We start from the raw sequence: 23,127 nt of genomic DNA on the forward strand, positions 1-23,127 counted from the left end.
GTACCCTGTTCAGTCATTTAACACTGTATTCTGAGCACATTCCCATGTCAACAAAGTGTCTTTGCAAATATTTTTATTGGTTGCCTAATATTCCATCAACCTTTATTTAACCATTCTCCTATCGTTGCATACTTAGCTTAACATTCCCCTTTGAATCTCTATTTGAAGAGCAACCTAGTTTGTAACAACTGGCAGGTTTCTTCCCTCCTTCCCTTTCACTACCCTCACCAGCATAACTTGGAACTGATTCTGCAGTTTAAAAATGAGAGATAAGAATCTTCTGCTTGTCCCGTTGCAACACTTACTTTACTATATGTAGTTTCAAATATTTTACCCCCTGAATGATGACTGGGCTACACATGGCAGGGCACAAGATGACCTGGTAGGGTCTCTTCAGGTCATAGACAAGGTGCTAAGAAGGATCCAATGACACTATATAATATCTCCTGATGCTGCTCGTATGGAAAGAGGGTTCCAGGAAATTTCTCCAGACCACATCCAGATCTGCTCATCTCCATGTGGAGAAGTTTTACCACATCACAGCTTGCTCCTGGCCTAAGATACTGTCAGTCCCTGAGAAGTGACTGAATAACCTTCATTTCAGGGATTGTCATAAAACATGATTCTGCTTCTACTCAGTGGCATTTCTCACAAGTGCCCTTGATGCAGGGAGCAAGAGTTAGCTTCTATCTAAGACAATGCAACTATAAGGAGCAAGTGTCCTTTCCTCAGAGTAAGTAAGAAGAACAAATGAAATTTTTTCAGGCCTTTTTATTTCCCTTAAACAGAGATTATCTGATCTGATTTTTTAACTTAAGAATAACTCACTCATTAATAATGTACACCATTAATGTACATAAGAAGACTTGGACTGTTGAGTCTAATTCTCCAACAGTGTAAAAGTGCGTGCTTCATATTCTCAACTTGTAAACACATGAATGACCAAAGCACATGGGAAAAGAGATAGTACATTTGCAGAGAAGTAATTAAATTCTACCTGTAGCGTTTTCTCTTCTAGGTGTGCTCCTTAGTTCCAAGTACTTGACACCATCATCTGCAAATTCTTTAATCACATCTTTTGTGACCTGATAATAAAGGCAATGTACACAATATTATAATGTTAGTGTAAGCATCCCAGTGAGAATGCCAAATGCTACAGCTTTATTTCACACATTAAATTTGATATGCAAGGAATGCTGGAAGTCTCTCACATGGTTAAGATTATCTGGTTTGTCATGGTGGAGACTGTGACAGAAACAGAACATTTCCAACTGCCATCAACACCCCCTCATTCTCACATTCAGTTTAAATCTGCACATCAAATCACCCACACCTTTTGTTTCTCTTCTCTCCTTTTAACCATTTTAACTGTTTCTCTATTTCCTAGTGTTCCTAACAGCAGATTGATAAAACAGAGAAATGAGGTAAAACTAAAACCAGTTAAAACCATCTATGAGTGTGTAGTACTAGAAAGGTACTTACGGAAATAAATAGCTAAAATGATTAGGTATTACTGATGTAACATTTAAAGTCATGGCTTAAAGTTCTTATTCAAGCTATTTAGGAATAAGTTGTATTTTTCAAGAATTTCTTCAGGCAGGGTTAAATTTTCCTCAGAAGTACTCAGGGAAATTTCTCTTAGGCAAAGGAAATGGGTGATAAATATGACCAAAGTTATATCCAATTTAGCGAAAATCTCAACAATACAAAAGTTACTAAGTTACCAGGGTAGATATCTAAAGGCTGAAGGCATGTTTTCCTTCTCTGCCGTCAGTCCTAAAAAATACCAAATCAAGAACAAAAAAGGACCAGGTTGGAAACGCTGTGACAACCAGCCCTAGTTAGTCCTTACAGTTGGTATCCTAATCTTAACCTGCTTTGACTACATGCACATGGGCACGCGAGTGCAGTGTCCTGGGAAAGGAACAAGGATTGGCTGGTTGTGCAGACAGTGCCTAATGGGGTGGCACCACCTTGGTGGATGCATTGCAATCCAAGGTGTGCGCTTCATCTTTTTCCCTTTGTTTTAAAACTAAAGCCAAAAAGGAAATTCCTTTTTGGAAGAAAGTCTAGAGAATCAGCCTCAGAGACTACACAGCTCAGGGCAACACAACAGCATTCAGAATCGGGTGACACCCCTGGACCAAGCAAGATGCCACTGCTTCCTCCAGCACTGAGCATGACCCTGCAGCCTCTCCACCATCATGGCAGGCGCTGGACCCTGTGGCACCACTGCTCCAGCAACTCCATGTTGCTGCCACTGCCACCAGAGTGTGGGCCTCGTCTTTGCAGGTTGAGGAATTTGCATCTTGTCATTACTCCAGAACTGAGCAGACCCAGAGAGGCCAACTCACTCTACCCCCGCTCACATGAGACACACAGAAACCTATTTGTTAACGGATGCATTGACAATGAGGGTGGAAGTAAGGGAGTGAAGTGGTAGTCCTTCTCAGTGACTGAAGTGATCATATCTACTATCCAGGGCACCCCCTTTCCTGGTGGTAAGGTACCTGTGAAACCAAATAGAACAAGAGAAGGTTGATGGCAAGTATAGAATGAGAGCAATGGGAGGAAGATTTATCTAGGCCATGGTGAGGCCCGTGGAATCCTCCCTACCCCATGTCCAAGAACACTTCCATATCTGCAGATTCAGCCCTTTCTGCTCCATGCAGCAACAGGTACTGAGGGCAACTCTGTACTCTTCGGGCTTTCCTTTCCTATGCCCTGGACTGAGAACATGTACTCAAGTTCCTTCTTCAGACAGAGTACATCACAGTTAGTTAAGTTTCTGCTTACTCAAAGGATGGCAAGACTGCATATCTTGAATGAGAAAGAACACGGGTTCTGGAACCAGAGATAGTCAATTCTGCCACTTACTCTCTGTGAGTGACCTTGAACAAGTTACACCTAACCTCTTTAAGCCTTAGTTTTGTTCAGCAGCAAAAAGGAAACAATAAAAATACGCACCTCAGAAAGCAGACTTGAGTGTAGTGTTTGGCACATGCCACAGTTAATATTATTTCAGTCACACTGCAATCCTCTCTCTTTGAGATTACACCCAGGTCACCCTGACTAGACTGTTAAGTGATCCCCACATACTCAGTCCCACCTCTGCAAACAATCTCTTGGCTTACTCCCACACATGGTTCATTTATTATACGTAACCATTAGAAAAAATGCGAAGCAAGCAGTATAACCTACGTTTCTGGAGAACTCACTTTTGATTGGTCAAGAAAGAATTTTCCTCCTTAGCTGAGACTGATTCTCGTGATAAGTATTAAGTAAATTAATCACCTTTTGGAGGAAAGTTAACTCTGACAAGATTTTGCTTCTCTCCTTTTATAAAGAGGACATTTTAAAATGCCATCCTGGTCAGATCAATGATACAGAAGCCAGTCTTCCATATCAGACTCTGGTATCACAGAACTTCAGATAAGAGAACACACTAGTGTCCTTTAGTTCTTCAACCCCAGAGGGAAGGCACAATTTCCCTGGGCATTAATCATTCAATCTCTAAGCACTTCTTCAACTTCTTCATTCTCTACAATGTCCACCTAGGTAGTTAAAAGTATTGCAAACAATACAGACAAAGTCTTATCAAAGACATGCCCATCTGTGGTCAAATACTTCATATGATGTGTTACACATCGAAAACAGGACAAGATTTTCTCCTTCATATTGTTCTCTATCTAATGTCAAGATGTCAATCTTGGTTCTGTCCTCATATCTTTTACAATGAACACAGTCTCTTGATATTGGCTCTTAGGCAAATGTCTTACACTGGTTTTGAACAGAGGTGCCATAAAAAACAGAAAACATTTTCTATCAGACTCTTGATGAAAGCAAAAGGTCATGTGCTACAACAGAACGGCATAAATTACTTAATTTTTTTAATAGTTTTTTCTAAGCATACTTGCTTCCATGTCTCCATTTCTTTCTTTTTTTTTTTTTAAAGATTGGCACCTGAGCTAACATCTGTTGCCAATCTTTTTTTTTTTTCTCTTCTTCTCCCTAAAGCCCCCTAGTACATAGTTGTATATTCTAGCTGTAGGTCCTTCTGGTTGTGCTATGTGGGATGTCGCCTCAGCACAGCCTGACGAGTGGTGCGATGTCCGCGCCCAGGATCTGAACCAGCGAAACCCTGGGCCACCAAAACGGAGCACAGAAACTTAACCACTTGTCCACAGGGCAGGCCCCACTTAATAGTTTTTAAACCAGTCTAAAAATTGCTTCATTTCTTACCATTAGAATATCTTCAGGGCTGGTTGTAAACTGATGAATAATCTGAAACATCTGGAAACACCTGCAACGTGAAAAGTTTTAATATAGTCTAGTCATCAAAAACTTGTCACTCAAGACAAACTCTCTAAGCTCAATTAATAGAATTTAGGCTGATAGCAAGTATATATTTATAAAGAACTACAGAATAGGTTTTTCAAAAATTACATTGATCGGGAAGGATAATCAAATGATTGAAAATAAAACATAACTGATATTTTTAACTGGGAAATAATAGTTCCCCTCTCCACCCCCGACCCCTGCTGGTAGCAGCCAACAGGGGGAGAAAATCGATAAGCCTATGTTTTCAAGTTTAAAGAATATTCCAATATAGTATAACTTTACAAACAACATAAATCACTAAAAATACTGTCGACAGTCTGACAGTTGAAAAAAAAGCTGTATGTCAAGTTATACTCTCCATACCAGATGGCTACCGTACTCCTTTAACTGCTAAAATCTAAATTCTTAATACTATGTACAATCACAAAATAGTGATAGAGAAAAAAAGAAGTATGTCCACAACCTCCCAAAACTTACTCTTCCAAAGTTCTTTTCTTTCCCTTGTCAATCACAGTCATCTGATCGTGGATTTTAAGACCTGGCTTCTTGGCTATTAACTTCTTCATGGTATTAGAACTAATGGATCCATTTAAGTGGGCATGAAGTTCCTACAACAAGAATATAATCAGTAAAAACTTCTCAAGTATCCACTAGATTGATAGCATCACACCAGGTACTTGATGTTTGTAGTCTGTACTACTAGGCAAATTGCCTACTCGATGTAGCTATATAACTTTTAAAGTTTACAAAGTTTACAAATTCTACCTATAAAATTTACTTTTCTTTTGTGAAAAGAAACAACCCAGAAGTTATTATAAAGCAACCGCTCCAGAATTCCATGGTTGAATTCTTACCACTTTAGGTAATTCTGAGTAAAAGGCTGTCTTCCATGGCTGCTGTTCTTCCGCTTCTGTCATGATTCAGCAGAACAAAATGGTCTTCTCCAAACACTCTTATTCTTGGTATGGACAAGACAATGTACTTCACTGAGTAAATATTATGGTCTTGAATTTCCTTCAGATTGCTTTACGTCCACACATTTTTATAGATTAGCTGCATATGCAGCTCTAGGCTCAGCTTCACCTGTTTAAACAAACGTGACCGTTTTCAGATGTTGACATAAAAGCAAAGAAACAGGATTTTGCTAATATATTTCTCAAAAGACAAAAGCCCCCCTCCAAAGCTAACTTAAATGAGCTAACAATCTGAACTAGAAATAAGAAAAGGCCTCAAGTTGGTAAGAGGTGGATTAAAATCTGAAATTTCACAGGGTGTATTCCTTACCAATTAGCCCTTTCTATAAAAATACTTCTAAAACTAGAAATTTATAAGTCCTATTTTGGGTAGAAAGTTTACATTTTTGAACTGTTTAAAATATATAAAGGAAGAGCAGAGGCATCGGAGTCAGATGGACCTAGGTGAATCTGTACTGGTTCTGCCACTCAGTAGTTGTGTGGCCTTAGTCACTTAACCTCACAGCTTCAGTTTCCTTATTTGAAAAAATGGAATAAAAACGCAGAGTAGCTGTAAGGATTAATAAAGTAATTTAAATTCCCCTCTTCTATGTTCCCATATAATCCAGTGACTACCTTTAACCAGCACTCTATCACACTGTATCTATCACTGATTTACTTGTCTTTCCCCTTCACCAGACTATCAGCTTCCTAAGGACAAGGACTATGGCATATTCTATGTCCTTAGCGCCTAGCACAGCAACTAACACATTGGAGGTGATAAATAAATTCTAAGTTCCCTTTACCTCTGAAGGTGGCTTACAAATAAAGATAAAATTCCAAATGAAATTTAGTGATTTTCAAGGTAGCCACCTTGACCTCCTGGGTTCTCACGTATTAATGCTGACGACGATGTTGAAAAGAATAGCAATTTCCATTCAGAGTCTACCAGGTATGAGGCAAGCACTTTTAAAAATATTATCTTTAATTCTCCTAATAATCTTGCAAAGTAAATATTTTTACCACATTACAAACCAATAAATTGATACTGAGAGGGGTTAAATAAGTCACCAAGATATTAAAATGGGAAATAAAAAAAATAGTTTGTACAAGACTAGACAAAGCCATAGAAACCCACAGAAAGACCAACCCAGTATTAAGGTGGCATTTCAATGGAATGCCATAGTAACTGCTTAATAAATAGTAAGAAACAAAAAAGATGGACTATGTAATCAATGATATTTAATACTTCTACTGAAGAACATAAAAGATGTCATTAAAATGGAAAAACATACCTTATCTTGCATAGGTAAAGTCAATTTGCCATAAATTGACTTATGAAGTAAATGTTAATCAAAATATTCCAAAAATTATTCCATAGAAATTGATTTTAAAGTTCATATGGAAGATTTAACTTGTAAAAATATCCAGAAAAAACTGTGAACCTCAAAAGAATAATACCCAATATTAGTAAAGGTGTGGGTAAAAGTTCTGGTGGGAGCAGAACTTGGTATAGTCTTTTTGGAAAGCAATTTGGCAATATCTATCAATACTGGGAAAAAAAACCCCATATATTTTTTGACCCAATAATTCTACTTTTAGGAATTCATCCTATTATTTTATAGGATATGTAGAAATAGATTTCTTGTAGCATTACTTATAATAGCAAAAAACAGGAAATAACCCAAATGTCCATCAGCAGGGTAAGGGTTAAATTAATTACATCTCCATCCAACTGAATATCTATGACTATATGGAAAGACCTCTATGATATAGTGTTTCTTCCAAAACATAAGTTGCAAAATAGACTGTTTAGAAAGATGACACTTATGAACAAAGCATATATGTATGTACACACACACCTATTTATTTACATCTTTATGCCTAAAACACATATGAAAGGATACATAGAAAATCGTTGCTACTAGAAAGTGGGTTGGAAATGGCAAAGGTCAAGGAAGAGAATTTTACATTTCCCTTATATAGTTTTGTGCAATTTGAAGATTTTACAGTAAGTATGCAATACTTGATAGCTTTTTGAAATAATTTTAATAAACGAAATTTTTAATTAATAAACATACCACAACTTACAGAATGCAGTAAAGCAACTCTAAGAGGAAAGTTTGCAGCAATAAACATCCACATTAAGAAGAAAGATTCCAAACAAACAACCTAGCCCTACATCTTAAGGAACTAGAAAAAGAGCCAACTTAGCCCAAAGTTAGCAGAAGGAAGGAAATAAAAAAGACTAGAGCAGAAATAAATGAATATAGAACAGAAAAACAATAGAAAAGATTAACCAAATTAAGATTTGGTTCTTTGAAAAGAGAAACAAACTGACAAACTTTTTTTTTTTCTGTGAGGAAGATTGGCTCCAAGCTAACACCTATTGCCAATCTTTCTAATTTTGTTTGAGGAAGACTGTCCCTGAGCTAACATCCATGCCAATCTTCCTCTATTTTGTACGTGGGACACTGCCACAGCATGGCTTGATGAGCAGTGTGTAGGTCCACACCCAGGATCTGAACCTGTGAATCCCAGGCTGCTGTAGCGGACCACATGAACTTAACCACTACCCCACCAGGCTGGCCCAAAATTGACAAACTTTTAGCTACACTAACCAAGAAAAAAAGAGAGAGACTCAAATCATCAAAATTATAAATGAAAGAGGAGGGGCCAGCCCCATGGCTGAGTGGTTGGGTTTGCACGCTCTGCTTTGGCAGCCCAGGGTTTCGCCAGTTCAGATCCTGGGTGCAGACATCACACCGCTCATCAAGCCATGCTGAGGTGGCGTCCCACATGCCACAACTAGAAGGACCCACAACTAAAAATACACAACTATGTAACCGGGGGCTTTAGGGAGAAAAAGGAAAAACAAAAAATCTTTAAAAAAAAAAGAAAGAGGAGACATTACAACTGATAACACAGGAATACAAAGGATCATAAGAGGGGCCAGCCATGTGACTGAGTAGTTAAGTTTGTGGGCTCCGCTTTGGTGGCCCAGGGTTTTGCCAGTTCGGGTCCTGGGTTCAGACCTAGCACCACTCATCAGGCCATCCTGAGGCAGCGTCCCACATAGCACAACCAGAAGGACCTACAGCTAGAATATACAACTATGTACAAGGGGGGCTTTGGGGAAAAGGAAAAAAAAACAAAATTGGCAACAGATGTTAGCTCAGGGCCAATCTTTAAAAAAAAAAAAAAGGATCATAAGAGGCTACTATGAACAAATATACACCAAAAAACTGGAAAACCTAAAGAAATGAAAAAATTCTTAGAAACACACAACCTATGAAGACTAAATCAGGAAGAAATAGAAAACCTGAACAGACCAATACTAGTAAGGAGATTGAATCAGTAATCAAATATTTCCCAACGAAGAAAAGCCCAGGACCAGAAGGCCTCACTGGTGAATTTTACCAAACATTTAAAATTAACATCAATCATTCTCAAACTTGCAAAAATTGAAGAGGAGGGAACATTCTCAAACTCATTTTACAAGGTCAGCATGATCCTGATGCCAAAGCCAGATAAGGACACCACTGGAAAAGAAAACTACAGGTCTTGGGCCAGCCTGGTGGTGCAGCAGTTAAGTTCGCACATTCCGCTTCTCAGCGGCCCGGGGTTCACTGGTTCAGATCCCGGGTGCAGATATGGAACCGCTTGGCACACCATGCTGTGGTAGGCATCCCACATATAAAGTAGAGGAAGATGGGCACAGATGTTAGCTCAGGGCCAGCCTTCCTCAGGAAAAAGAGGATGATTGGCAGCAGATGTCAGCTCAGGGCTAATCTTCCTCAAAAAAAAAAAGAAAAGAAAAGAAATCTACAGGCCAATATCCTTGAAGAACAGACATGCAAAAATTCTCAACAAAATACTAGTAAACTGAATTTGGCAGCACATTAAAAGGATCATTCACCATGATCAAGTGGGATTTATTCCTGGGATGCAAGGATGGTTCAACATGCAAATCAATCAAGGTGATACATCACATTAATTGAATAAAGAAAAGAATCATATGATTATCTCAATAGATGCAGAAAAAGCATTTCACAAAATTCAACATCTTTCACGATAAAAATACTTAAGAAGTTAGGCATAGAAGGAACATATCTCAACATAATAAAGGCATATATGACAAGCCCACAACTAACATCACACTCAATGGTGGAAGTTGAAAGTTTTTCCTCTAAGATCAAGAACAAGACAAGGGTGTCCACTCTCACCACTCCTATTCAACATAGTACTGGGAAGTCCCAGCTAGAGCAATCAGGCAAGAGAAAGAAATAAAAGGCATTAGAATTGGAATGGAAGAAGTAAAAGTCTATTTGCAGATGACATGATTTTATATATAGAAAATCCTACAGACTCACTCAAAAAGCTGTTAGAACTAATCAATGCAAGTCAGTAAAATTGCCAGAATATGAAATTAACATGCAAAAATCAGTAGCATTTCTATATATTAACAACAAATTTTCTGAAAAAGAAATAAAGAAATTGATTCCATTTACAATAACATCACAAACAAAATATTTAGGAATAAATTTAACCAAGGAGCTGAAAGATCTCTACTCTGAAAACTACAAGACATTGATGAAAGAAATCGAAGAGGACACAAATAAATGGAAAAATATACTGTGTTCATGGGCTGGAAGAATTAATATTGTTAATATCTCAATACTACCAAAAGCCATCTATAGATTCAGTGTAATCCCTGTTAAGATTTGAATGGCTTTTTTTTTTTTTACAGAAATAGAAAAAACACTCCTAAAATTTATACAGACCTACAAAAGACTCTGAGTAGCCAAAGAAACTCTGAGAAAGAAGAACAAAGCAGGAGGCATCACACTTCCTGATTTCAAGCTATACCATAAAGCTATAGTAATTAAAACAGTATGGTACTGGCATAAAAACAGACAAATAGACCAATGGAACAGAACTGAGAGCCTAGAAATAAACTCAAGAATATAGTCAACTAATATTTGACAAGGAAGCCAAGAATGCTTGATGGAGAAAAGATAGTCTCTTCAATAAATGGTGCTGGGAAAATTGGATCTTTACATGTAAAAGGATGAAACTTGATCCCTATCTTACACCACTCCCCAAAACTTACTCAAAACGGATTAAGGACTTAAATGTAAGCCTGAAACCATGAAACTCCTAGAAGAAAACATAGGAAAAAAGCTTCTTGACATGGGTCTTGGTAACGATTTTTTGGAAATCACACCTAAAGCATAAGCAACAAAATAAAAAATAAACAAGTGGGACATCAAACTAAAAAGCTTCTCCACAGCAAAAGAAGTCATCAACAAAGAGAAAAGACAACCTACAGAATGGGAAAAAAATATCTGTAAACCATATAGCTGATAAGGGGTTAATAGCCAACATACATAAAGAACCATACAACTCAATAGCAAAAATAAACAATAATAATAATCCAATTAAAAAATGGGCAAGGGACGTGAACAGATATTTTGCCAAAGAAGATATGCAAATTGCCAAAGGGTATCTGAAAACATGCTCAACATCACTTGTCATTAGGGAAATGCAAAAGAAAACCATTATGAGATATCACCTCACACCTGTTAGAATGGCCACCATCAAAAAGAAAAGAGATAACAAATGCTGGTGAGGATGTGGAGAAAAGGGAACCTTTGCTCACTGTTGGTGGGACTGTAAATTGGTACAGCCACTATAGAAAACAGCATAGCGGTTCCTCAAAGAATTAAAAATAGAACTATCATGTGATCCAGCAATTCTACTTTTGGGAATATATCCAAAGGAAACAAAAATACTAACTAGAAAAGATATCTGCACCCCCATGTTCATAGCAGCATTATTTACAATAGCTGAGACATGGAAACAACCTAAATTTCCATCAATGGCTGAATGGATAAAGAAGTTGTGGGGTTTATATACATGATCTCATTTATATATGGAATCTAAAAAAAACCAAACCAAATGACAAAAAATCCCACCACACTCATAGAAAAAGAGATCAGATTTGTGGTTACCAGTGGTAGGGAGTGGGGGCAGGGGGAAGTGGAGGAAGGTGGTCAAAAGGTACAAACTTCTAGTTATAAGATAAGTACATGCTAGGGATGTAATGTACACCATGATGACTATAGTTAACACTGCTGTATGACATACAGGAAAGTTGTTAAGAGAGTAGATCCTAAGAGTTCTAATCACAAGGAAAACTTTTTAATTTTCTTTTTATTGTACCTATATGAGATGATGGATGTTAATTAAACCTATTGTGGTAATTATTTCACAATATATGTAAATCAAGCCATCACGCTGTATACTGTAAACTTATACAGTGATGTCTGTCAATTATTTCTCAAAAAAGGGAAAAAATAAATAATTCATTAATAATTTTAATAAATTAAAATTTAAAATAATTAGTAAATTATTTAAAATAAGTATCGGAGGAGGTCATCAGAGGTTCCTTACCCCCTCCTCTGTCCTTGGAATGTACATTCTGCCCACCATCCCCACATCAGGAGCTGTTTCAAGGATGCAGCCTTAAGAGAGTATAGTCATGCTTCACTTAACGATGGGGATATGTTCTGAGAAACGCATCGTTAGGCGAGTCTGTTACTGTGCAAACATCATAAAGTATACTTACACAAACCTAGATGGCATAGCCTACTACACCCCTAGACTATATGATATAATCTTACAGGACCACAGTTGTATATGCGGTCCTTGGTTGACTGAAATGTCCATTATGTGGCACATGACTGTAATGTGTTGTTGAGACCATCTGGACTGTGTACGTGGCTGAACTCGATTAAGGCCTCTACATAAACTTTTAAGATTCTGGCAGGCAGGTTCGGAGATCTACCCATCTTGCCACTGCCCAAGAAAAGGCTCACATACAAGTTCCATTGCTTATTAAACCTGCCACCCACCAATCTGGAGTGGTTTGCCTCTGTCTTCAGTCTCTCTTTACCCTCCTTGCCCTCCAGGTACAGGGGCTAGTTTCACATCTCACCCAGGGAACTCCCAAGGCTGTGAACCAACAAAAAATCAAACAGAGAAAAACAAATACCATATGATCTCATTTATATGTGGAATATAAAAAAACAAAAAATCCTAAACTCATAGATACAGAGAAAGATTGGTGGGTGCCAGAGGCAGGAGGAGGGGGAGGAAATGGATTAAGGGGGTCAAAAGGCACAAATTTCCCGCTAGAAAATAAGTCAGTCATGGGGATGTAATATATAGCATGGTGACTATAGTTAATACTGTATTGCATATTTGAAAGGTGTTAAGAGTAAATCTTAAAAGTTTTCATCATAAGGAAAAATTCTGTAACTATGTATGGTGATAGATATTAACTAGACTTACTGTGGCGACCATTTTGCAATATATACAAATAAAATAATAATAAAATAATTGATAAATAATTTTTTTAAACTCTTGCAAAACAATTTTATTATTATGAATTGTAAGAGGAAAGAACTTTTATGTTTAGACAATAGAATGACAGCCTGAAAATCCACTTAGGACATTTTACACAACAGGCTGGAAACAAATCTAAGAGGTGGCTAGCTTTTCATAAACATTTTCAATCTTACTCCAGGATCCTGACCTTATTTTTTGCACATTCAAATCACCCCTCAGGTTGACCTTTACTTGTGAGTAAATTTACTGACCTATTGGCTATAGTGTTAACCTATGGAAACTTGAACGCCATCAAAACAAACGCAATCTTTACACGTTTAAAAATAATTGTTCTTCCCACAGCCAACATCATACTCAATGGGCAAAAACTGAACGCCATCACCCTGAAAACAGGAACGAGACAAGGATGCCCTCTATCACCGCTCTTATTTAACATAGTACGGGAGGTCCTGGCCAGAGCAATCAGGCAAGAAAAAGGAATAAAAGGAATCTAAATAGGGAGTGAAGAAGTGAAACTCTCACTGTTTGCAAAGGACATGATCTTATACATAGAAAACCCCAAAGAATCCATTGGAAAACTTTTAGAAGTAATCAACACCTATAGCAAAGTTGCAGGGTATAACATCAATTTACATAAATCAGTAGCATTTCTATATTCTAATAACGAACTGACAGAAAAAGAACTCAAGAACACAATACCATTCACAATTGCAACAAAAAGAATAAAAGACCTTGGGGTGAATTTAACTAAGGAAGTGAAAGACCTATACAATGAAAATTACAAGACTTTCCTGAAAGAAATGGATGATGACATAAAGAGATGGAAAGACATTCCATGCACATGGATTGGAAGAATAAACATAGTTAAAATGTCCATTCTACCTAAAGCAATCTACAGATTCAACGCCACCCCAATCAGAATCCCAATGACATTCTTTACAGAAATAGAACAAAGAATCCTAAAATTCATATGGGGCAACAAAAGACCCTGAATTTCTAAAGCAATCCTGAGAAAAAAGAACACAGCTGGAAGCATCACAATCCCTGACTTGAAAACATATTACAAGGCTACAGTAATCAAAACAGCATGGTACTTGTACAAAAACAGGTGCACAGATCAATGGAACAGAATTGAAAGCCCAGAAATAAATCCACACATCTATGGACAGCTAATCTTCGACAAAGGAGCTGAGGGCATACAACGGAGAAAAGAAAGTCTTTTCAACAAATGGTGCTGGGAAAACTGGAAAGCCACATGTAAAAAAATGAAAATTGACCATTCTTTTTCACCATTCACCAAAATAAACTCAAAATGGATTAAAGACCTAAAGCTGAGACTTGAAACCATAAGGCTTCTAGAAGAAAATATAGGCAGTACACTCTTTGACATCAGTATTAAAAGGATCTTTTCGGACACCATATCTTCTCACACAAGGGAAACAATAGAAAGAATAAACAAATGGGACTTCATCAGACTAAAGAGCTTCTTCAAGGCAAGGGAAAACAGGATTGAAACAAAAAAACAACCCACTAACTGGGAAAAAATATTTGCAAGTAATACATTCAACAAAGGCTTAATATCCATAATATATAAAGAACTCACACAACTCAACAAGAAAAAGTTAACCTGATGAAAAAATGGGCAGGAGACATGAACAGACATTTCTCCAAAGAAGATATACTGATGGCCAATAGGCACATGAAAAGACGTTCATCATCACTGATCATCAGGGAATGTAAATCAAAACTACACTAAGATATCACCTTACACCCATTAGAATGAGAAAAATAACTAAAACTAACAGTAACAAATGTTGGAGAGGTTGTGGAGAAAAAGGAACCCTCATACATTGCTGGTGGGAATGCAAACTGGTGCAGCCACTATGGAAGACAGTATGGAGATTCCTCAAAAAATTAAAAATAGAACTACCATCCAATCCAGCCATTCCATTACTGGGTATCTATCCAAAGAGCTTGAAGCCAGCAATTCCAAAAGTCCCATGCACCCCAATCTTCGTTGCAGCATTATTTACAATAGCCAAGACGTGGAAGCAACTTAAGTGCCCATCAACAGATGAATGGATAAAGAAGATGTGGTATATCTATAAAATGGAATACTACTCAGCTGTAAAAAAGAACAAAATTGTCCCATTTGCAAAAACATGGATGGACCTTGAGGGAATTACGTTAAGTGAAATAAGCCAGATAGAGAAGGACAATCTCTGCAGGACTCCACTCATGAGGAATTTAAACATGTGGACAAAGAGAACAGATTAGTGGCTACCAGGGGAAAGGGGGGGGTGTGGGCACAAAGGGTGAAGGGTTGCACCTACAACACGACTGACAGACAATAATGTACAACTGAAATTTCACAAGATTGTAACCTATCATTAACTCAATAAAAAATTTTTTTAAAAAATTGTTCTTTTATTGATGCTTGCCTAGGATACTGCTACCAACAATACCATGCCCTGCCAAATTCAACCTTCCAGGGCTGGGTTTGGCCTGAGTCAGAAGAAGCTGGGCTGTGAGGGAGGAGTCAAAAGGCAAAATGTTGAGATAAGATCTTCCTATATTTGTACTAACATTTCATCAAGTTAGAGCGGGGCCAGAACCCAGTCTCCTGTCTCTCAGAGAACTTTTTTCATGCCAAAAAAACCCCAAAAGGGAATTCAGAGTAATAAAAACATTTGTTACTATTTATTAACCACTTACTATGAGCCAGGCACTGTACTAAGGGTCTTAGAGGGTTACTTTACTTAATTCTCAAAACAACCCATCAGGCACTATTATCCTCATTTTACATAAGAATAAACAGATTAAAAAAATAACCAGAAAACAATCATAAGGCACCCAAATCACAAACTTTGCTCCATTCTCTTTCTTCTTCAATCACTTTTCTTGATCTGCTCTTTACCAAAAAAGTAATATTTCTAACATCATGTACATTTTACTAACTTGTCATTAAAAAATTCATTTCTACAGCACTATACATTTTTTTCAAAGTCCTACAACTCCTTTTTTTTTTTTTCCTCTTTGGCCCTCGATCAACCTTGAGACACCTCACAAAGCAGCACTTACTCCTCTCATTTCAGAGGCGAGGATCCCAAGGCCCAGCAAGCTCAGGGGAGTTCTCCCACTCCCTTCAGGGGCAATTCCAAACTTCTCAAGTGTTGCACCAGACCTAACCGCATCACACTGAACTGACAACCCAGCAAGGAGCTTTACAGCGACAACAAAAGCCACCAGGCATGAATTCCCTGTATTTCTCTCTGTCCTCCTCCACACTTGAACTTATCTTTATTATACCATTTCTTCCCTCACGAGTCAGAGAAAAAGGATTCATTCCCTGTCCCCAAGACTAATTTGTGCTGACGATCCCATTCTTTCCTATCTATTCCAAGTCATTACTCCACCAGTTAACGTCACTTTTCTATTCCTCCAATCTCTCGCTCCACTGGCAAACTTCTCTCAGGAGACCAACATGCATGTGCAGTATTTGCTTACATCTAAAAACCAAAAAAACAAAAAATTTTCTTTTATCCCACATTCCTCTTTAGCTACTGCCCTGCCTTTCTTTTCCTTTTGAGCTAAGCTCCTTGAAAGTATAATTTAGACCGGCTGCCTCCATTTACTTTATTTCCTACTCACTGAAACATGGATTACACTCAAGCTGCTCCACAGAAATTACTCTCCCTAAGGTTATTAAGAGCTCTTAAACCCAAATCTGAATGACGCTTCTCAATTATTAAACCTTTATCCTGACTCAACCTTTTGAGTTCCAGTATCCAAACTAGCTGGATTCCAAAACTCACGGTCTTAACCATGTGCTAAGCTGCTTCAAATCACAGTCATCCCGATTTCCTTCTCCATCTCAGCCCCTACTGTCAGTCACCAAATCCCAATTAATAAATTACAAATCTCCTAAATATCTCTGGGAGCGGCTTCCCACTGGTGATGACGCTCAAACACCTAATTTGGAAACTTGATGGTTATCTTAAACACCCAAAAAGACTCAGACCACGTCAGAAGGAATAATTGCCTCTCTTCCGTGATTCTCTCCTCCGCGGGCATATTCAACACTACCCTAGAATCACAGAACTCTCAAAGTGGAGGGGAATGTCATTTTACAGCTGAGAAACAGAGGCCGAGTGGTTAACTTATTGTCAGCTTCGCACAGAGCCAGGAATATAAGGGAAATAATAGTATCTATCTGTGGGGACACTTATTGGGTGAATCACCACCTCGGTAAAGGTTTTTTCATTTTGGATCTGGCCTCAGGGACTTGTTTTCAGGTTGAAATGGGATCTCTTTCATAACGATGAAAGCATTAAACAAATTAGTGAGCACTAGTAGTTAGCATCCGAGGAACGACACCCTGTCCTTGCTCACCAAAGTCAGTGGTCTTAACCCTGCTTTGCCCCACCAGGGGGCATCCTCCGTCCAAGGAGGTCTGGTTGTCAGTTCCCACAGACTCACCTCGTCAAGATTTTTGTCAACGGTTGAGTCAAGTACGAGAACTTAGGTAAAAAACTTCAGACGGAAAAGCTTGTAGAAAAGCGCCAACCCGCGCTTCCCTGACACAGTCCACGCGTCCACAATAAGCCGTAGCTGGCAACTTCCCGCGAAAACGCAGTCCCAGAGAATGAGAGTCAATTCCAGTCGAATTTTAGCACAAGCTACATCCTCTTCAATTCTGATTGGTCAAGTGCCTTCTGCCCGGAAGTGACGCACACGTGTGCGCGGAAGAGCAGAAACGGAGCGGGGGCGATTTTTCCGTACAGAAGTCCGCGAGGCGGGTCCTACGGCAGGACAGATTGCCACTCCTGAGTCTCTCCTGGCCATGGGCCCGCGGAGCCGCGAGCGTCGGGCAGGGGCAGTACAGAATACCAACGACAGCAGCGCCCTCAGCAAGAGCTCTCTGGCCGCGCGCGGGTACGTGCACGACACCTTTGCCGCGTTGCTAGTTCCGGGGACTGCGCGCCGCGCGCCTCTCATCCACCGCGGCTACTACGTCCGCGCACGCGCCGTGCGGCACTGTGTGCGCGCCTTCCTGGAGCAGACGTGCGCCGCCCCGGGCGCGCCTCGCGGCCAGGTTGTGTCGCTGGGCGCCGGCTCGGACTCGCTGTATTTTCGCCTCAAAAGTGCCGGCCGCCTGGCCGGGGCTGCGGTCTGGGAGGTAGATTTTCCCGACGTGGCGCGGCGCAAAGCGGAGAGGATTCGAGATATGCCGAAGCTGCGCGCGTTAACGGGACCCTTCCAGAGTGGGGACCCCGCGTCACCGCTGTGCTTTGAGAGCCCGGACTACCGCATCCTGGGCCTGGACCTGCGGCAGCTCCCTCAGTTGGACCGGGCCCTGGCCGCCGCGGGCCTTGACGCGGCCGCACCCACCCTGCTCCTGGCCGAGGCCGTGCTGACTTACCTCGAGCCGGATGATGCCGCGGCCCTCATCACCTGGGCGGCCCGGCGTTTTCCTAATGCCCTTTTCGTGGTCTACGAGCAGATGAGGCCGCATGATGCCTTTGGCCAGTTCATGCTGCAACATTTTCGGCAGCTGAATTCCCCCCTGCACGGCCTCGACCGCTTCCCCGACGTGGAGGCCCAGCGGCACCGCTTCCTTCAGGCTGGCTGGACTGCCTGCAGTGCCATGGACATGAATGGGTTCTATCGCTGCCTTGTGCCCGCAGAAGAACGCGGGCGCATGGAAAGGCTTGAACCTTTTGATGAGTTTGAGGAGTGGCATCTGAAGTGCGCCCACTATTTCATTCTGGCCGCTTCTAGGGGAGACGCTCTCTCCCAAACTCTGGTGTTTCCATCTTCAGACGCCTTTCCTCGGGTGGATCCTGCCGCCCCTTCAGGAATCTTCCCTACCATGGTAGTCACTAGTGACAGCCAGGGCCCAGACCTTAAGAGATATGGCCACACCTCTGTCCTGTTGAGCTCAGGCATTATTCTCAGTGCGGGAGGATTTGGAGTGCAAGAGGGAAGGCATTGCCGAATTAGCAAGTTTCACTTGCTCTCAAGATATTGTGACACTGAATGGAAAGGCAACCAAATATGCGGTTGGGGGACTGGAGCTCAGTGGGATGGACGGCTTTATCATACCATGACAAGACTTTCAGATACTCAGGTTCTGGTTCTGGGAGGGAGACTGTCCCCAGTAACTCCAGCCTTGGGGATTCTCCAACTTCATTTTTGTAAGAATGAGAATAATAGCACTGAGAACCTAAATGTAACAGTAACAAAGGCGGGCCCAGAAGAAGATTCCACTTTGTCACGTTGGAGGCATTCAACAACAGAAGTGTCCTATGAGAACCAAAAATATTTGTTTGTGTATGGGGGTCGAAGTGTGGTGGAACCTGTACTAAGTGACTGGCATTTTCTGCATGTGGGGACAATGGCTTGGGTCCGGATCCCAGTGGAGGGGGAAGCACCTGAAGGTCGGCATTCCCACAGTGCTTGCAGCTGGCAAGGGGGAGCCCTTATTGCTGGAGGTCTGGGTGCTTCCGAGGAGCCACTGAGCTCTGTACTCTTTCTGAAACCAATCTCTTGTGGATTCCTCTGGGAATCAATAGTCATCCAGCCTCCCATTACCCCAAGGTACTCCCACACAGCTCATGTGCTCAATGGGAAGCTTTTGCTGGTTGGAGGGGTCTGGATTCATTCCTCCTCCATTCCTGGAGTGACTGTTATCGATTTGACTACAGGATTGAGCTCTGAGTATCAGATTGACACAGCGTGTGTGCCATGGCCATTAATGTTACACAACCATACCAGCGTCCTCCTTCCTGAAGAGCCACAGCTCCTGCTCCTTGGAGGTGGTGGGAACTGCTTTTCCTTTGGCACCTACTTCAACCCCCATACAGTGACATTAGACCTTTCTTCCTTAAGTGCTAGGCGGTAAGGACTGGACTTTTGGTATATTCAGGACCACTAATTAGACAATAAAGATTTCCACAAATAGGATTTGACTCTGACTATAGATATTACCACTTCCTCCTTCTGTCTCTTTTTTTTCTCATTAGCACTACTATCCAGTACAGAAAGTGAAAGAGGTTGTTAAAACACATACCGGTGTTCAGAGAGATGGTACAAAAATAAAACATAAGTAGGCCTATCTGAAGAGAGTGGTCATCTAGTCCTGCAGTAGGAGTTGGGGGACCTTGGATCTCTGTATCTAGTTCATTGGTCTTCCTCCCATTTTCTAATCTAAGTTTATCCACTTAGTAAGTTACAGTGACCTTTAGCCTAAGTCAAGTGAAAAATTTCTCACTCCCAGGCTTTGTGATTTGAGATAGTACCTTGGAAAAAGTTTCACACAGATCCTTGGTAAGAGTACTGCGTTGAATATAGTCAAAGGGACATGGTATTGACCTCATTCTTCATACATGAAAACTGAAATGAACCCAGTTGCAGTTTGGTTAAAGTGTTGTGCTGTTTTGTGTAGCAGAGATCTCTGGGATAGCTTTAATAAGACACATTTGTAGGACTTCATAGAAAAACATGCCTTTGTTCCACTTTTTGCCACTGATTCCCTATTTATTTAGATTTATAAGTGCTAATAAGCCAGATGTTTGATGCCTCAATTAATTTTGTACATTGTATAATAATGTCTTGCTCCAGACCTACTCTCCACCTTTCACTATGTTCTGTGCCCTTCATGGACTACATCAGCAAGTTTTCTTGTCCTCTAGTTTCTGGTGAGTTCCACCAGTCAGAGGCACCACAGTGGATGGTTGGGCAGGAAAAATGAGTCAGGGTATCCGCAGCATTTATTTCTCCTGCCAGTCTGCAAGTTGGCAGTGGTTGCATTCTTCTGTCAAGGCTACAGCTCCTGTCATGTCGTCTCCTATAAGATGGAGCTCTAATTCTGCATCATTTCACGTTCCGGTAATTGTTCTTCTTACGTCTTTAGGCTCAGGAGTTGTAATGGCTCTTTGCTAAACCTGAGCTGCACTGTCTAATATAGTAGCCATTAGCTACCTGTGGCTATTCCGACTTAAATTAGTTGAGATTAAATAAAATTAAGAATTTAGTGGCTTAGTTGCACTAACCGCGTTTTAAGTGCTCAGTAGCCACATATGGCTAATGGCTACAGTATTAGACAATATGGATGTAGAACATTTCCATCATTGCAGAAAGATCTGGACACCACTGAGGTACCTCACCGTCTTGACTTGGTTTCCCTTAACCTTGTTCACCCCCTTTTAATTAGTATCTTCATTAAACTCTCCTCATTTATTCCCTTTAAAAGGATCATCTTTTCCTGGTGAGGCTTATGAGATCAAAGAAATATCTTAGGTGTTCGTCCTTAGAATTTGAGCTTTGATCTGTCATCTAAATTGTGTATACCTTGTGAAATTTCACATCTCAAAAGGTAGTGGCTTTGGTGGTATTAATTGTACCACTTTAGTATTTCTTGTTAGTCTTTAATCCTTGAAAGCTACCTAAATTCTATAAGTATCATCAATGTTAATATCTTGATGGACTTAGCATGACACAGAATCTTTTTGCCCTAAATATTTTTATTAACAACTTTGCATATAAATGAATGTGAAAGGTGATTAATATAAAAACTGAGTAGCAAACACAAACCTATGTGTCTGGAGAGGCAATCTTGGCTCTGTTGGATGAAGGCTCCCAGGAGACAACAAACTGAATAAAGGGCTCAGCTCCCCTGAGATTGCAAGAGCTCTTTCTGGGGAAGTTCTTAGTTATGGTCATGAGTGAGTCCTGGGAAACAAAGAGCTTCACCTAGGCATCTAGCATGGCTGTAATTGTGTCAGGTACCAGATAACTGGCAGGAATATGATCAGAAGGGGAAAAGGCTTCTCTGTATTTTCTGTTTCTAAGTTCACCACAGCCTACCTCCAAGTGTCAGGTGCAGATCAAAGCAGAACATTGGTGAAGTGAGTGTTCTCAGCTATGTAGTAGTTAGTAGCAGAATTCTAACCTAGAAATGATTCCAAAGCCCAAGGTGCATCTTCCATTATGCCACTTCTTAGATGGTGCCATCAACTATTATTATTTCATTGCTTTTTGTGGAAAAAAGGTGGTGGTGGTAGTGGTGGTAGGGCGGAGAGAGGGGGTCGTCAAGAGAATGTGGATGTGTGCCAGACCTAAATCAGCAGTGCAGTGGTGCCTGCCTTCTTGAGCACTGCCCAGTGTGGCACATTATGAGTAATTGGGCTTGTTCTCCACAGAGAAATTGCCCACATTTTCTCTAAGTGATTACCAGATTAAGCATGCCCTCCACCTCTAACCTTATACATTCATCATACTCAGTTAAGGAATTATTCGTTTCTCAAGCTCTACTCATTAGAGCACTAAGTTTTGTCAGCAACATTTACTCTGCTTTTGGAGCAGCACTCAGTATAGACTGGTGCTGGATCCCAGTTTCCTAACACTAATTAATCTGCAGCAGCTGGAGATGTGGGCCAGACTGAGAACTGAAGTTGGACAATAATTTTTGCTTCTCCATTTCACCTCTGAATATTTTTGTTCTAAAATTCTGGTATGGAGCTCTGGGGTAGGTTTGAGAGTTAAGGAAAGGACTTTTCCTTGTTTAATGATTATACTTCTTTTTAGACCAGAAAAACTAGTTAAGAAAGGAAGAGAATTTCTCTACTCTGAATCTCTGCTCCATCAGGGTCTCAAAAACAATGTATCGTACCAGTGAGGATATGAAAACAAAGTTAAGAACAATTCTTCCAGGACATGTTCTTCAAAGGCCAGTGCTGTCACTTCCTTGTGTGGATTTTACCACCGAATGTCCATTCTTCGTCTTTCTGCAGCTCTAATCCTTCTTAGTGATGTTAGCAAGTTGTCATCTATCTGATGTGTTCCAGTGTCCAGGCATTGCCTTGGTCTTCTCTTTCAGCAATCTGAGACCTTGAAGTCCTGGTTTATTCCATATGAATTTTGTGATCCCAAACCCAACCTCAAGCAACCCATGCCTACTCTGGGACCCATCCCACATGACATCTTCTGGAAAACACTCCCATCTGGCAGCTCCAATTGTAACCAAACACTCTCTCCCTATGTGAAAGAAGCCTGTGCTCTTTGGAGAGTTTGCTGAATAAGAGAAGAACTAGTTATGAAGGTGAGTTCTTAATCATAGGGACCATCTAGTAACGTCTAGTGTAACATTACAAGTAAACTAAGCCTTTTGACTGCAGTAATGAAGAAGGGGCTATGAAATGGTTTTAGGCTGGCAAGGTAGGTCATGAATGTGGGCTAATCACCTTTGGACTCCATGTTTAAGGAGAGAGGGAGAATATGTAGAGCAGAAATTGTGAAACTTACAATCAGCTTTAGAGTAGGCTGAGATTTCCTTGGATGACAATAATTAGGTAGTTAAACAAGAATTCTGTCATTCCGCAGTTTAGTTATAAGACTACTCATATTTCTTGGATAATGA

The 23,127-nt window shown here is 40.3% G+C and overlaps 2 protein-coding genes across 5 annotated transcripts in view; one reads left to right on the forward strand and one right to left on the reverse strand.

The window, feature by feature from the left end:
- MAPDA (N6-Methyl-AMP deaminase) overlaps positions 1-17,406 on the reverse strand; it is a 36,429-nt gene extending 19,023 nt beyond the window's left edge. For all 4 annotated transcript variants that reach the window (XM_014847125.3, XM_014847126.3, XM_014847127.3 and 1 more), the window contains exons 1-5: positions 17,187-17,406; positions 5,196-5,424; positions 4,819-4,949; positions 4,243-4,303; positions 998-1,085 (exon numbers count right to left, since the gene is read on the reverse strand). In XM_014847125.3, coding sequence (XP_014702611.1) covers positions 998-1,085; positions 4,243-4,303; positions 4,819-4,949; positions 5,196-5,258 — 343 coding nt within the window. In that variant the 5' untranslated portion in view covers positions 5,259-5,424; positions 17,187-17,406. The remainder of the gene's footprint in view (positions 1-997; positions 1,086-4,242; positions 4,304-4,818; positions 4,950-5,195; positions 5,425-17,186) is intronic.
- A 144-nt stretch (positions 17,407-17,550) lies between these two features.
- On the forward strand, positions 17,551-19,701 carry LCMT2 (leucine carboxyl methyltransferase 2). Its single transcript, XM_014847123.3, has one exon. The coding sequence runs from the start codon at positions 17,551-17,553 to the stop codon at positions 19,609-19,611; it is 2,061 nt and encodes a 686-aa protein (XP_014702609.1). The 3' UTR covers positions 19,612-19,701.
- The last annotated feature ends 3,426 nt before the right edge of the window (positions 19,702-23,127 follow it).

Source organism: Equus asinus, chromosome 2, assembly GCF_041296235.1.
Source record: "Equus asinus isolate D_3611 breed Donkey chromosome 2, EquAss-T2T_v2, whole genome shotgun sequence".
Taxonomy (NCBI): domain Eukaryota; kingdom Metazoa; phylum Chordata; class Mammalia; order Perissodactyla; family Equidae; genus Equus; species Equus asinus.

Coding starts and splice junctions, on each gene's coding strand:
- LCMT2 (XM_014847123.3), top strand. CDS start 17,551: ATGGGCCCGCGGAGCCGCGAGCGTCGGGCAGGGGCAGTACAGAATACC.